This window comes from Colius striatus, chromosome 1, assembly GCF_028858725.1.
Source record: "Colius striatus isolate bColStr4 chromosome 1, bColStr4.1.hap1, whole genome shotgun sequence".
NCBI lineage: Eukaryota > Metazoa > Chordata > Aves > Coliiformes > Coliidae > Colius > Colius striatus.
Genome location: NC_084759.1, coordinates 178,957,161 through 178,972,487, shown reverse-complemented (window position 1 = coordinate 178,972,487; position 15,327 = coordinate 178,957,161). Strand labels below are relative to the sequence as shown.

Sequence of the window (15,327 nt, the reverse complement as noted above, 5' to 3'; positions counted from 1 at the left end):
GCAAGTTTATGGACAACCACATAACGCCCAGTGGAAAGATAAACTCAATTTTACATGGCTAATTGCAGGCAATCTAGAGGACTTTTTCATATCATGAGAATGATGACAAGAGCTCTGGCAGTTTCTGCAAGGAGCTATGGTACACACTAAACTCAGGGCAAAAGAGAAACTGATTCCCTTTAGCATTGGTCCTGTTTAATGTTGAGCAACAACCTAGGCTAGACACTTCACAACACTTGACATAATTTTCCTGGCAACAATAATATTATGCAGCAGGCAATTTTCTCTGGTGCTGTTAACTAAAGCTGTGTAGTTATACTGTGGAGTTACTATACACTTCAGATGGAAAGGCCATAATAATTTAGGACATGGGAAAAATCAGTATTTGGATAAAAATTCAGCATATTTTCAGCCCAGCTGTACACTATCCTGTACTTGTGTTTTAAGTGCTGGTAACCAGTAAAGGATTTATTTTCTGTGCAATGTAGAGGTGCTACTGCCTGCTTTCTGACATTTGGGATCCTGACTGAATTTCTTAGGGGATTTTCTCATTCTCTTTATCTCCTTAGAGCCTGCAACAGTGGAGCTTCTCACCTACCTCTTTATTGACTCTTTTGTATGAATTAAGTCCCAAATTTGCCTACAGTTTACATCTATGCCTGTTGGATAAGCTCTACAGAAGGCAGAAAAGGAAGAAAAAGAAAAAAGACAGAAAGAAAAAAAAATCCCCAAAAGAAAAAAGGAAAGAGTATCCCCCATTCAAATCCAAAAAGAAATAAGAGGAAGGCTTAAGCTATTGTCATGACAGACCGAAATGTGTAATGCAGCATCGATGGGCTGGTGTGGGATTACCACTTAACCTGTCGCCACTGAGAGATGACAGGAGGCCGATACTGGTCAAATAAATGTGCTCTTGGTTTCTTTTCCAAAAGAGCAGTATGTTGTACCCAGGGAGGGGCAGAGGGATGAAAAGGATGCGGGCTGGAGAGCACTGGAGTATGCCACACTTGGGTTATATTTGGCCTAGGGCCCGTGGCTGCTGTGGAAGACGAGCACACCGTGTCATAGCCCACTCTAGGGCCCATAGTCAACACACCATTTGGGAGCTGTAGCTGTTGCACATCAGCTAAGAGTCTATTACTCTGAAAAAGCAGATTCTGGGGCTTTGTTTGTTTTTTCATAGTACAAGGTGTACATTTCCTGTCGACGTCATGCTCAGCAGCGCCTACTCAAATTTCTGGCCACTTCCGCTCACGTCCTGCTGCGTTATGCAAAATGTAAAAAACCAGAAATATCAATTCCTATTTTTTCAGGGGTGACTCTGGAAAGAGATAAATGGAGCATAACACCTCCTGTGAGGGCCCTTCAGCAGAGATGCAATTAAGGATATCTGCCTGCTCCACACATGCAGTGAACATTCCACAGCACATCAGTAAGAACTGGGGCTTTCTCTGGTACACGAAGCTGTCACCTCTCTCCACTCAGTGTCACGTCTGACAATTTGGCTAACCTTGAACTTGAAGCCATCTGCATGTAAGTTTATGTATTTTGTAAAACGCACTAAAAACAATCTAAATCAAAAGATAACATGTACAATTCAAACATTAAGATAGCAAAGGTTTAAACACCTCCATCCTCCCATTAATGTTATTTAAACGTAGCTTCCTAATTGTGCTCTACTAGGAGGAAAAATAAATGTTCTGCAATATTTGGCTGCCTCGCTCCAGATTCCTATTTCATGTAAATTACTTACTGGAACCCTGGTGTGCTGCTGCTCCCTGTTATGCCTGAGGGGGAAGAAGTGTGGAGGACGCAGACAGTGCCTCTGCTACTTTGTTGTCTCTCCCTTCTCTCTTGTCCCTACACTAGCATACTCAGCAGCTAGGAAACTGACTAACCCAGCATTGTTGCTTTATCAATTTACTCAATGGAGTTAAAAAATTATTTTCCAAGGTGGACACTCCTTTCATCAAATGTTGGCATCACTCATGGCTAGATGGAACTTTCTGGGCCAGCAAGCAAATCTTATACTTGCATAGGTGAGGAACTAAAAGCATTAGTTCAAAGTCAAGTACAGTGAAAGCAAGAGGTCTGCTCTTCTTCTGTACAGATGCTACCAAACACTCTTTTACATTTGCTTCATTGCTGGGACTCTGAAGGGAGAAGAGCTATTACTATAACTTATACAAAACTTCTGAGATTTTTCTGAGTGGATACTTTCAGCTTGTATTGAAAGTCAAGCTTAAAATGAAGCTATAAGGCAGGAATCCATTGCTTTACTGAATACTGTCAAACCAGGTATGAAACAACCATTGACAAAACAGATGTCCCTGTTGGTACAAAGTCTTAATTCTTTGTCCTCACAAGCCATATGAAGCTTATGAGATCAACCAGGAAAAAATGAGTACTGCTGGATGATAAGTTCTTGGAAGGAGATTTTTAGACAGAGCGTAGATCAAATTAGCATTAGATAACAGTTAACAGCCTCCTGTGCAATAGCTCTAGGAAAATTCTATAGGACATAGGTGGTTGATCACCTTCAAATATTGGAAATGGAAGGTGGATATTACTGATGACAGTTACAAGAGACAAAATTGCAGTTGCTTTGCAGGAATTCAATAAAATCAAGTTCTATTTTAACCCAATTCCTCTTTTTTCTGTCTGGAAAAAAAACCCCTCTTCTACAGCTCTTAGTCCTATACTTTCTACTATTTATGTGATCTATCATAAAAAAAAAATCAATCAAATTACAAAAGATTATCTATCCTGTGTTTTAACTGATAAAGCAAAAAAACCCATAGTGAGGATGTGCAAGTGTTTATATTAGGGCTACCATCTTTAAATATACCAGGACAATAAACTGCTAATACAAAATAAATATGATCATTTGCATGACAATTTGTAATTTGGAGTCTAGCAAAATGCCCTGCACATTCACAATGCTACGTTTGACGTTGTGAGGAGTTCATACTTTCTCCTAGGAGGTGTTAATTCAAAATAATGCCTGAAAAAAACATGTGCTTGTTCCTCTCCTAGGAAGCAATATTTTGGAAGAAATTACCTGTGTGTTTGGTTTTTTTCCAAAAGCACTTTAAGTGCTATGCATCAGCAAGAATTCATGCTGATAATCAGTAAAAGATGAAAAATGCATACTTGCAACTAGTAAGCACTTTTCCCTAAACAACTACTTCATCTCTGGTCTACTGTTCAAGAGATGTTCAAGATACAAAACTGCCTTCAGAAGGAAAGACTAAAAACTAACTCCATTCAATGCCAAAAGCTGTGGACTGAGGACAGTTGGTTTCATGCCACATTAGATTTTTCTGATATTGTAATTCCTGCTACTCTTCTCTCCAACAGACATTGTACCCCATGTACTAAATTGTCTTTATTGCTGTCAGACCACTGCTTTTTAAAAATCTTAAACTGCTTTACTAACAAGGCCCTTACAAATAATTTATGCAGCTATTTAAATGCATGGCTTGGATCACTGACATTTAACAAACATTTACAACCACTACTCTGCTCAAGTTTTGCTGCATTGGATTACAACTCAGAGAAAGTTGGTGGTTGAAATTTTGCCTGTTTTTTTCCAGCTAATCAGTTGGTTGAACAAAAATATATCACTACTTTCTCCAAACTCAGTCTCTTTATAATCACAGTACTTATGATACATAACAAATTAAGGCAGAAAGTACTTCTCTAGCGCCAAGATAGTGGCAGATTACACTGCAGTTTTTGACAAGACCATGCAGTGATTTTGACTGCAGTGAGACCTGAATTTACCATTCCTCAGTCCAGGACCTCATCTGTGCTTTGGTGGACTAGATTCTGCAGTCCAGTCTGTAAAATTGAGCTAACAGTAATATGTGTCTTCTTTTTTCAGATGTTCAGGACCAAAACAGAGAAAAAGAAAAAAATTACTGCCATGAGCCCTGACAAGGCAAAGTCCAGAGTTTCTTGTCCAAAGAATGAACCACGCAAGTAGATCTGACTTGTAAGTTTTTCAGTACTGGGCTGGACTGGGGCAAGAGCACACTGTAGTTTGGAGTTCTTGTTGGCATCTGCCTTGAAAGTTCTGGTCCTTTGCACCCATCCTCTCTAGGCAAAAGACTAAAAATAGTGTTATACAAATCATCACTTAAAAGAAGTTCCAGTGGAAGCTTTCTATAAATGGTGCTATATACTCTAGGGAAATAGTTTGCCTAAAGATGTTCCTCTGAAGAAAAAACTTCATGGATATTACTGTGTGAAAGACTCACACATCTGAGCACTCAGTCACACTGTTGCAAAGAGTGCATGATCACAGGCCACAAACGTAACCCACTCAATAATACTGCTTGAAATCAGAGTGCCTGCCTGAGGAGTAATGTACTACCAGTGATAGCAATGTGGGTGTGAAACAGGATCTAAATAATATACGATAGAGACCTCACAATAAGACTATGTATTTTATCAGACTCTCCTAGGTGATGTCTCAAGCACACAGTGTGTATCTTTAGTTGTAGTTCCTTCCAATTTAATTAACAGCTCCATTTCCTTGTTGAGTGCTCACAGAAACTAGCTATTGCTGGAGGCAAAGGAAGCAAGCAAAACAGATTCTGGTTAAAAAAAAAACCCAAAGCAAACAAAAAATTCATAATGACAGATGACAACAAGAAGCTGCTTTAGCACTTAGTAAATAAAACAAACCAGCACAGTACAAGACAAAGGCCAGGACCGGTGACACTTCAGAAGCACTACAGCCTCTGAAAACTTGTCAAGCACATTATTTGAAAATTATATACACCATTAGGATAAACTACTCTTGGAGTAAGAGAATTATATTTGTGTTTATGTCTACACTTTCCTCAAAGATTGGCTGATGGGCTTTAGATTGTGCTTGTAGCTGCTAAATAGGAAAAATATTTACAAAGAATCATGTCTCTCTAAAGACCTGCAATCTTAGCCGCATATCAATAGCTTGTCTCCTAACTCCTATATTCAACTTCTCTTGCTACTAATCCCTGTACTCAGTTCTCTCACTTCAAACACTACTCTCTTGCCTCTCGAGTACAGAAAAAAATAATCTTCCAACTCTGTTATCACTATCATGTCCTCTCCAGTCTTATTTCAACAAGAGTGTCTTTTCTTTAGTATTATTAGAGATGCCTGCTGGAGAAGCCCTTCAGGAAACAGCTTGGCTGTAATGTGCATGAGAATATATGGAACACATGGAATTTTGAACATTTTGAAGTTGTCAGGATAGGACATCCAGTCTGGAAAACACTCAACATTTTTGAAGCCAGCTGTCACACCATCCAACATATATATGTTTGCTGACTACTTTGTGCACTTTTCCCTCTCATCCAGTGAATGTGAAAATTCACACATAGCTCAGGAATGTCACAAACAGAACCTGGCTGTCTAGACAGACAGACTGGCATGTCAAGACTAGTCCCTAAGGAATGGAGGAGGATGGCATTAGACATTCACTTTTAGGACAGAGAAAAGAGGAAAACAATGAGGCAATGACACGTTCCAAGAGATGCTGCCTATCTGTCTGGAGATACTCCACTTTTCTGGTACAGGATGATCATCCAAGTGAGCACACCTGACTGTTTACTAGATGCTCAGGTAAGATGTTACCACAAAATGCTGTGAATAAGAATGAAGTGGGAAAAGGAACAGGTAATGTTTGCCTGAATCTTTTTGGTTGAGTTCAAGGCACAGGTATAGATCAGCATCTTCTGGAGTGGAATATACACCTATAGAAACAATGACTAGGGAGTGTTTAAGAGTACCATCATACATCTGGCAAAGCAAAAGTTACTAAGTCCCCTGACAAAGAAGAGAAGGAGCACATTAGGACATCACTTGTTAGCTAAGTGGGGAGACCTTAAACTAGGTTTGAACGGACAGCAATAAAAAATACATAGAGGAGTAAGAATGATGACTGACTGGAAAAACAAGAAGCTGGGACGAAAACAGTGGTGGTGAGGGGCAAAGGATGTAAGAAGGAAACCAAGCTGGACAATCTGCTGAACCACAGATATCAGGCAGACTGAATGAGTACCAAACTATAAACCAGACTATAATTTAACTGGCATTATAATGAATTGGTAAAAGTCTCAGTATCGTAATACAAGTGTTATCAATTTATTGTGAAAGCTCTGAGGTGCATTCTCCTGACTCTTACTTTGTACGGCAAGCTGCCCCCTAGGAACAGAGAAAATGTTTGGGTTTTTTTTCTGTACCTTACCCTTGATTCCAGCCTAGTCTGTACAGCTTGAGTTCAAAATGAACAGTGGGAATTACTGAGATGGCTATAAGGACTGATCTCAGTGATCGGGCTGTGTTGTCTCATTTGCTCTTAAGTCCATCCTCTCCTCTCTATTCTCGAGTTGATTCAGCTACTGAAGTGATACAGGCTAGAACCTGCACTTGAAGAGGCTGTAATCAATGACAAGTTAAAGGACTCAGGCTTGGAAGGGTACTGTGATACTGCTGCAGAAGACATTCTTACAGCTTGTTCAGGAAGCTGAGTCAATTAAAAAAAGGAGGAAGTTTCATGACACAATGAAAACTAAGCCAAGCTGAAGAAAGGTGAAGATTGTTTGAACTAAAACAACCAAAAGAAGGTGGAGACAGGCTAACATAGCAAAACAAAACAGTTGAAAACAACCTCCTCTTGTCCCCAGACACATTAGAAACTAGTGGCAAAAGCAGAGATACATTACTGTCCTGGTTTAGGCCCATCAGGGAACAAAGGCCACAATTAGCCTCGAGTACCGAAGAGGCTGAGGATTGTTCAAGGGCAGGGAGGGCTTAATTGCCGCTTAAGGTTCAGGACAAAACAGACCAGGCTACTCGGTTTGGGGAAGAAAACAGAAAATAATTTAATGCAACATCAACTAAAACATACCCCCAAAAACCCAAAACATAACCAAAATGAAACAACCCAGAGTAATACATCAATTAAGAGTCCAACCAGCCTTTTTAAGAACACCTTCTTGCCACACCTTCCCTCTTCCCGGGTTCAGAGCCCTGATCCCGGTGTTTATACCCTGTCCCCTCCTGAACGGTTCGGGGGGGGGGGCAGGCAGTGGGGGTTTCAGTTAGTCTGTTCCCGATAGCTTCTGCCGTTCGTCCCTCCTCAGGACGGGTGAACTCCACTCCAGTCCTCCCTGCAAGTCCGTGGGGTAACTCACACGCATGGCAGCCCTGCACGGGCTGCTCCGATGCGCACTTATTCCAAAGGCTGCAGCTCCTCTCTGCCTCTCGTGTGGGGCTGCTCTGCGGCGTGCAGGCTCTCCAGCACGGCCTGGGCCATGGCCGTCTCCTCACACAGTCCCTTGCCCGTCCGGGCTCACTCACATGGAGCTCTTGGTGGCTCTCAGTCCTGCCATGGGTCTCCATAGGTTTCAGGGGCACAGCTTGTATTCTTGCCACGGCTTGCAGAAGGGTCTCCGGTCTATTGCTTCTCCTTCCTTCCTCCTTCTCTGGCTGAAGGGTCCGCGTGGTCGCCTCCATCTTGTATCACTCTTACACCTCCTGACTCGCATTCCGAATTCCCGTCCCCTAAATAGTGATGGCAGAGGCGCCAGATTGGCCCAGCCGGGCCGGAGGTGGGTGTGAACCCAGGAGCCGGGGGACGGTCCGCAAACTCTTTACCGGGTCTTCACTGCAACCCGCTCCCCCTGTTACCAAGCCAAAAGCTGCTCCTTGCTAAACCAGAACAATTACTTAATGTAGGAAGAGAACACTGACAAAGAGGAATGCTTGCAGTATTGAGGGGTTCAGTCTTTGCAGGAAAGTTTGACTATGTCACAACTGTTAATGATATGCATTTAAACCAAAAGACACAGGCAATTGAGACCAGAAAAGAGTAAGAAAGGGTTAAAAGTTGGACATAACACATATTCAAATCTGGCAGAATTTACCCAAGAGTCATTACAGAATTAGCTAAAATGATTTCTGACCTTTAGTGTGACAAGTCTTCAAAAATGCATGGAGGATGGGCAAGGTTCTAGAGTGCTTGAGAAATGTAATTAAATATCAAATATAGGCGAAACATGACCTATTGAATTTCAGATGTAGGTATTAACATGCTGACATTATGGACTACTCTGCAGGAACTTCCAGTGTTGCCTCACAGTAAATCAGTCTAGCATCTCAACCCCGTCCAATGCACAGCTTCAACTTCTTTAACCTTCTTTCAGCTTAAGTTTATGACAATCTAGGGCTCATACAAACAGCTCATCCTTGGAAGCTAGTACAGCTGAGTCCCTCCTCCAGTTCTAGTGAAGACTCCGCTTTAGGGTCTGTTTACTGGAAGGAAGAGTAGCCTCTTCACCTAAAACATAACAGGAGAATAGCTGTCAACATGACAGCAAATCAATGTCAATGCTGTGGTAGGAAGTGTGTATTTTAAATAAAAGGTCTGGGGTTTTAAATTTTTTTTAGAAAAATCTTCAAGATAAGCTCAAGGGGCTTATACTGACACTGCTCTTCCTACTACGAGTTCTGCTGCCAGGACTTCCTTGCCTGGTACCGCTTCACAATGATGAATTCTTTGTCAAGACGGTCTTTTTCCAAAGGACGGTATCTGTCTACATAGCCTTGTCAGCTATTTCAGCAAGTGGTGCTCTCTAACCTAGTTCAGGCTCATTCCTTGGCCTCTCTCAGTACACCAGTCACCATAATGTCCCTGCACGACACCCACCTTGGCTAGCTCCCCTGCTGCAAGACAGCCTGGAATGTTCCTTAACTGGAGTTTCAAAACTGCAAAATGAAATGCTTCCGCTAGCACATTTTAAAGACAACATCTGTCCTTGTTCAGGCTTGCTGTTGGAGACAGCAGTTAGGATTCAAAGGCTGCAGAAAAATCACCAAAAGCTGTATAGTCCTGGTCTTTATTCTGTGCAACTCGCACGAGCCCATTTGCCAGCTCACTCTTAATTGTTGGACTTGTCTGGAGGTAAAAGACTTTGCAAAGCAAAATAACTATTTAACTTGCAAGTCAACACTTAGATTGCAGCAAAAGGAAATGAAAAAATAAACAGACTTTATTGCTGTAACTAAAGCAGTAACTCCATTAGCCCCAAATACAGCTGCAACTTGATTTCACAAAATCCTTCTGTAAAAACTGAAGATACAATTTTGATATTTAAAATAGTGTTAATAGCAAAGGCTACTTCACACCACAGTAAGAATCTACACGTCTTTCATAACTTAATTTCTCTGTAAACAAAACTAGCACTTGCCTTGAGCTAAATTCTGCACTCTTTTCTCAATTTGAGGAAATGTCTCTTTGGAGAGGAGATGACACAGCTCACCTGCCAATAGACTCCACACTCCCTTGACAGTGGCAGTGGGGAGAAAGCCTACTTGGAATAGGACTGTGTAGCACAAAAAACACAGAGCCAGAAACGACTGCCCTTTCAAAAAAGAAAAAAGTCCAGCTCAGTAGGTAGCAGGCAGGAGCTACTATTACAACAGACAGTTCTGAAAACAGCTGCATGCTCAGTCATGACCCTCTTTCCTTCCACAAAGCCACAAACAACTTGATATATGCTTGGGAAATTAACATCATTATGACACTGGATACCAACATGCAATATTCAAGATGTCTTTCATGACCTCAAAGAGACTACAGGAAACCTAAAAAGGTACAGAGAAATGCAACAATGACGCACAGTGAAGAACCACCAAAGAGCATCCTCAGTCTCAACTCACTGAATCACTGAGGTGGCAAAGGACCTCTTGAAAGCAATTAGCTCAACCCCTATGCCCAAACTGAGTCACCTAGAGATGGTTACCCAGGACTGTGGCTGAATGTGTTTTTAGTATCTCCACAGATGAAGACTCTTTAACTGCTCCGGGCAGCTTGTTCGAGTGTTTGACTACTCTCACAGTAAAACAGTGTTTTCGTGTGTTCTAAGGGAATTTCCTGACTTTTAATTCATGTTCATTGCCTCTTGTGTTGATGGGCACTACTGAGAAGACTCTGACTCCCTTTTCTTCATTCCCATCAAGTATTTATACATATTGGTAAGTTCCTCCCAATCCTTGTGTTCCAGGCTTAACAGTCCAAGCTCTCTGAGCCTTGCCTTCTGTGAAGGATGCTGCAGTCCCTTAGTCATCTTTGTGACCCTACTCTGGACTTGCTCAAGTAAGTCTGTGTCTTTCTTGTACTAGGGAGCCCAGCACTGGACCAGCACTCCAGATGTGGTCTCACCAGTGCTGAGTAGAGAGGAAGGATCACCTCCCTGGACCTGATGGCAACACTCTTCCTAATACTGCTCAGGATGCTCTTGGCTGCCTTTGCCATAAGGGTGCACTTCAGGATATTACTACTGAAAGATATAATGTAAGACAGATGAACCAGGAGATAAATCATGAATGGTTTGGGTAAGATTAAGGATGAATTATTTGCTACCTCTTCTAATACAAAAACCAGCCAGCTGTGAGGTGACAAGTTCAAAAGAACCAAATAGATGGTTCCCTCCCAGTGAATAGTTAAGCTGTGCAACTCACTGCTGCAGGAAGCTGTGAATACTGGAAGTTTATGTAGGTTCAGAGTTGGAGGTTCATGAAAGAAAAATCCATTGTGTTAACAAACACAAAATGTTGCTGAATTAGGAAATTCTTGAGCTACCAACTGCTGAAAACTAGTAGAATATTTTCAGAAAGAATCACCACCAGATATGAAGAGGGCAACTACCATAGACATTTTATTTCTGTCAAGGTTAAGATACTGATCTATAAAAACCTTTTTTACTGATCCAGGATGACTTCTCTTATGATGAAAGGGAAGAGAAGCATGCTAGGCTTAAGTTAATCACCTGCTTTTTTCTGAGTCCATGCCAAACCCATGGACCTACACAGGAATGAAGATTTCAGATGTGGCAACTCTAACTCCAGGAAAATTCTCAATGGCAAAACCACCATAGTTCTCCTTTGCAGGAGCTGAGATCCTGTGGAGAGCTGTGTAAGACTTGTACATACTCCACAGGTTCTGGGGATTTGCTAGTCACATGTCACCAGCTGCAGGACATTACTTTAGGCAGCAAACTGAAACTGTGCTCAAGGGGCTGTTGAACCAAAGGGATTTTGCCTGCCAATTTGAGTTTTGTAAGCATCTCCTTCATTCTGAATGCTTACGATTTAAGGTGTAAAGAGACCTTAAAGTTGCATGCTGTGTAGATAAAGACTTGTAACAGAAACATATCAGAAGATAAAAGATAACCAAGGGTTAAAAGGCCTGTGTTGACAATTCTCAGGATATAGCTGACAGCAGTAAACTAAGGAATGTATTTATGTAAAGATTGTAAGGCCTGTACTATTAACACCTCACAGGACAGATGTCTTGCCATTAGAAGGCCTTGCATCCTAACACGAGAAAAATGGCAATAAAGCTGTTACATATCACGTAACATTTCTTTTTAAATTAGCCCAAGAGCAAAAGCAGAATACAGATGTGTATTGCAAACAAGAAAACAACAAAAAATCCCCGGGGTCAGCAACCCGGACTAAAACTCATGGAGGCTGAAGTCAGCAAGAGCTTAACATGAAGGATCGCTCAATCAGAACTGGCAACTCAAGATATGAGAAAACTGTCCAAGTAAGAAGAATCAGAGTGGTTCAAGAGGACTCAACAGCTGGAATTTCTTGTGCATCTCATAGAAACAATACTGGTCAGAACTTCTCAACTTATGCACCATGGTGATTGTGAATATGCAAGTGTGAATTAATGTAATCAGAGTTAGAGAGTGTGAATGCACAAAAACAACTTGCTTGGAGATTTTGTAAATAATTACCATCTTCTCTTTTCACACAATCGCAAACCGAGTTTTGTTTTCCTAATTTCCCAACATATATTATTACACAAAAGTTAGAGTGCCAATGCATTGCAGATTCTTGCTAGAAGAAGAATGTTCAGCATGCTCAGCCTTTTTCAGAGCTCCGGGCATATTTTCCACTAGTGTGGAGTATTGATATACAACCTGTAAATTTATTCCAAGGAAAAATGTATAAACAAGAAGTTTCTGTGTGTTTGTAGAGCAACTAGGGAAATTAACTTAAAAACATATAAAAAAATCTGAATTTTGTGGTCTAGCAAAAAATGCTTTCACTTGAAAATGCCCAGACAGTTACTAGATATTACACTACAGAACTGTTTACCTCCAAAAATGAAACAGTAATTTCTTACCAGTCTCTTTTGCTGAAGCTGTTCTCTAAGTAGTCTGTCTTCTGGTAAAACATCACATAGAAGGAAATAATTTTCCTGTTCTTCTGTTAAGAGACCAGGAAGTGTGAGTAAGAGATGGGAAGTTGAAGCTGCTTTGAATATTTCTGGCACATAATTTGCTAAACCTCTGGAATGTGTCAAAAATGTAAGAATGCATTTTTAATCTGTAAAACTCAGTTAATTTAATTTAATGAAACATGCTTAAATATTTATAAAACCTTTACATCATTTATATGTCAGTGCAAAGACTAAAGTCTTGCATAGGTTTTCCCCACTACCAGCTTTTTTGTTTTTATGACAGTTTTTCTGGAGACATAAAGCAATTGTAATAATATTTATTGTTTACAGTACAGTTAGAATGAAAGAAACATGAATTCCCTTTTAATTTACCTTGTATGTGGAATTTTTGGTTGTTTTCTTAAGTAACTGTCAGTTTTCAGTAGTTAGCATCATTTGGTATGCCATCCGCTAACATTCTCTTACCTGCTTTTAGGTAAACTAGCTACTTCTCATAAAAACTTTTCTGTCACATAGTCATCTTTGTCCTTATGGTGAAAGTCCCACTGCGCCAATGCAGAAGAACCATTAAGTATGGTCTTTAGTCTTGTGCTGGAGCCCAGAAAATTGCAGCCTTTGTACCCATACCATGAAGATATTTTCTACTAATACTCTGGGGACAGTAAGCATTGTGGCAGGAGAAAGGAAGGGCAATTGTGGCCCTGATGTCCAGGAAGAGGTAGTGGCATCAGTGGGGGTGGTTGACAGAGTTAAATACGATAGCTCACTGGGAATGCTTCTATACATCTCTGGAAGGACTGTCACCAATTATTTAGGCAGTGGCTACCAAAGTTTCTCCAGTCAAAATGTACACAGAACTGCTTCTAGGCCTTGATTTGCAATTGTCCCCAATTTGGCAGGGAATTTGAGCATGTATTGAGCCCATCCTCGCTCAGTACAGTGCTGAAGCGTGTGTTGCAATCCTTGGAAAAGATAAGTTTAAATATGTGGTTAAGAGTTAAACATTTCTTCTGTGGTTTTCTGACCTACTGTCAGATTACTTCACACTTGGCTGACCAAAGCAGCAGTATATGCCAGAAATTATCTGGCCAATCGAGAATAAGAAAGCAGTATACATACCTAATGGAGCTTCCGAATTTGTTCTTATCACACTACAAAAATCTGTGATGGGCTGTTCTGTAAACCTCTTCTTCCAGTACAAGATGTACCTTTGGGAATAAGGAGATGATTATTGAAAAAGGAAACATAAAAAAAGTTTAATAAACAGTTGATTAGCTTTTGTGTTTTCCATCCTCTGAATTTTTAAGTTTTTTGTGCTTTTTTTTTAAAAAAAATTCTGTCTGGTTTTAATTCCTTTAATCTAGTTTTCAAATTCACTAAATTAATTCAGTTTCAGTAAAACTAGGTTTTCGGTATCCTACCAAAGTGAAGAACTCAGTAAGACAGATTTACAGCTTTACATAAACACTGTGACCTATTTGTATCTTCAGACAGATATGCCACTCACGTGCATCTGTACTGAAAAGATATACAACAGAGTACTCTCAAATTCCCAAAATATTGTGCTCTGTGTTCTGCAAGATGCAGGCAGGAATCTGAAACTCGGCAAAAACACCAACTTGTCAAAAGTGAGGTTTTGCCAGGTCTCCTGTAGAGTTACAGCAAAAGCTGTAGCTTGGCAGACAGCTAGGAAGACAGAAAAATGAAATCCCCAAAATACCGTAGGGCAGGATATCAGACAGAATAAGTAAAGTCTTGAACACATCTTGAAAGTTTAACCCATCAACTACACTTGTTTAAAAACATTCCTTTACTGTCATTCTTTATCTTACAGAAGTATCAACAGAACCCAACACACACTAGCTTCCCATTGAACTAGAAGCTACTGTCTAACAAAGAAGAAATCATCACCTTCCATTACATGATGAAGGGAACCAAGCAATCCTTGTGCTAATTATTCACAATCTTACTGTTAAAAATAATCTGAAAATGCTTAAGTGGGTGCTTATTTTATACATGACTCACGTGCATGAGATAAATCATGGGAAAGTCAGGTAAAGGCTAACTGTTCAGTGACAGCTTCGTATTGACATGCCATCAAATTACAAAGAGAATCTTAAAAAAATAGATTTTATTATTATAAAGGTATTTCTAAATAGTTGTAGCGTTTAATACTTGTGCAATCCAAAAGTTTACTTGCCACAGCTATCATTGCATGGTGGTTCACATTGCCTCTACTTACCATCTAACTTAATATCTGAGAACTTCAACTGCAGCAGCCAAGGAATCAGCACATATTTGTTTATTCTAATTTTGAAGGGGAGGACTAACCTCCAGTACAGCAGACAGCTAAGCAAAGTTTAGCCAGTATGCATGGTTAAAGCACACTCAGAGGTATCATTAAATGTCAGTAAGCGAGAGCTGAGCTTTTTGTTGTTCCCCTGCTCACTTCACTGTTTATAATGCGCAATGAAACAATCACTACTGTATAGAACAGAGTCTTCTGGAATAAGTCATCTTTGGGCTTTTTGGAGGTACATGTGCAAATGAAGGGATCTTAAAGCATCATTTAGTCTGTCCCCTGCACTCGTTAACACTGTCTAGACAAACTCACCTAATCGTAACTGTCTCTGCCATAAAGCTTACTGTTATGGGATTTCATATCATTACACTTAACCCGAATAATCAATGATCAAATAAAGCCAATGCCCTGTCATACTTCCAGGGAGACAGAAAAGTGATCAGTGTCCATGAGTGATCATGTCCATTGGAAGCTTACTCCCATTATCTCTTCCCCTTGACCTAACACCAACTTACCTTTATTCTTCCAATTAAAAAAAAAAATCCATCAGCACTGCTCTTCTCTGGATTCTCTACTTCCTGTAGTTCTGTCAAGAAATGTATTCCTAAACCTGACTGTAACTCACTGTTAAGTATAAAAAATTATAGTGCCTTCATAGTTGTTTTCTTGTATTTTCCACACCGAAGTTTAACACTCCAGATTACACTCCCTGTGTTTGTACATAGTATTAGAGTATTTTACTGATATTTAGTTCAGCAAATAAGAGCTGGTACAC

At 40.3% G+C, this 15,327-nt stretch overlaps 1 protein-coding gene across 1 annotated transcript in view; it reads right to left on the bottom strand.

Annotated features, from left to right (window-relative positions):
* ZNF277 (zinc finger protein 277) overlaps window positions 1-15,327 on the bottom strand; it is a 53,778-nt gene that overhangs the window by 16,679 nt on the left and 21,772 nt on the right. Inside the window, exons 3-4 of the mRNA XM_061988636.1 lie at window positions 13,370-13,458; window positions 12,194-12,276 (exon numbers count right to left, since the gene is read on the bottom strand). Coding sequence (XP_061844620.1) covers window positions 12,194-12,276; window positions 13,370-13,458 — 172 coding nt within the window. The remainder of the gene's footprint in view (window positions 1-12,193; window positions 12,277-13,369; window positions 13,459-15,327) is intronic.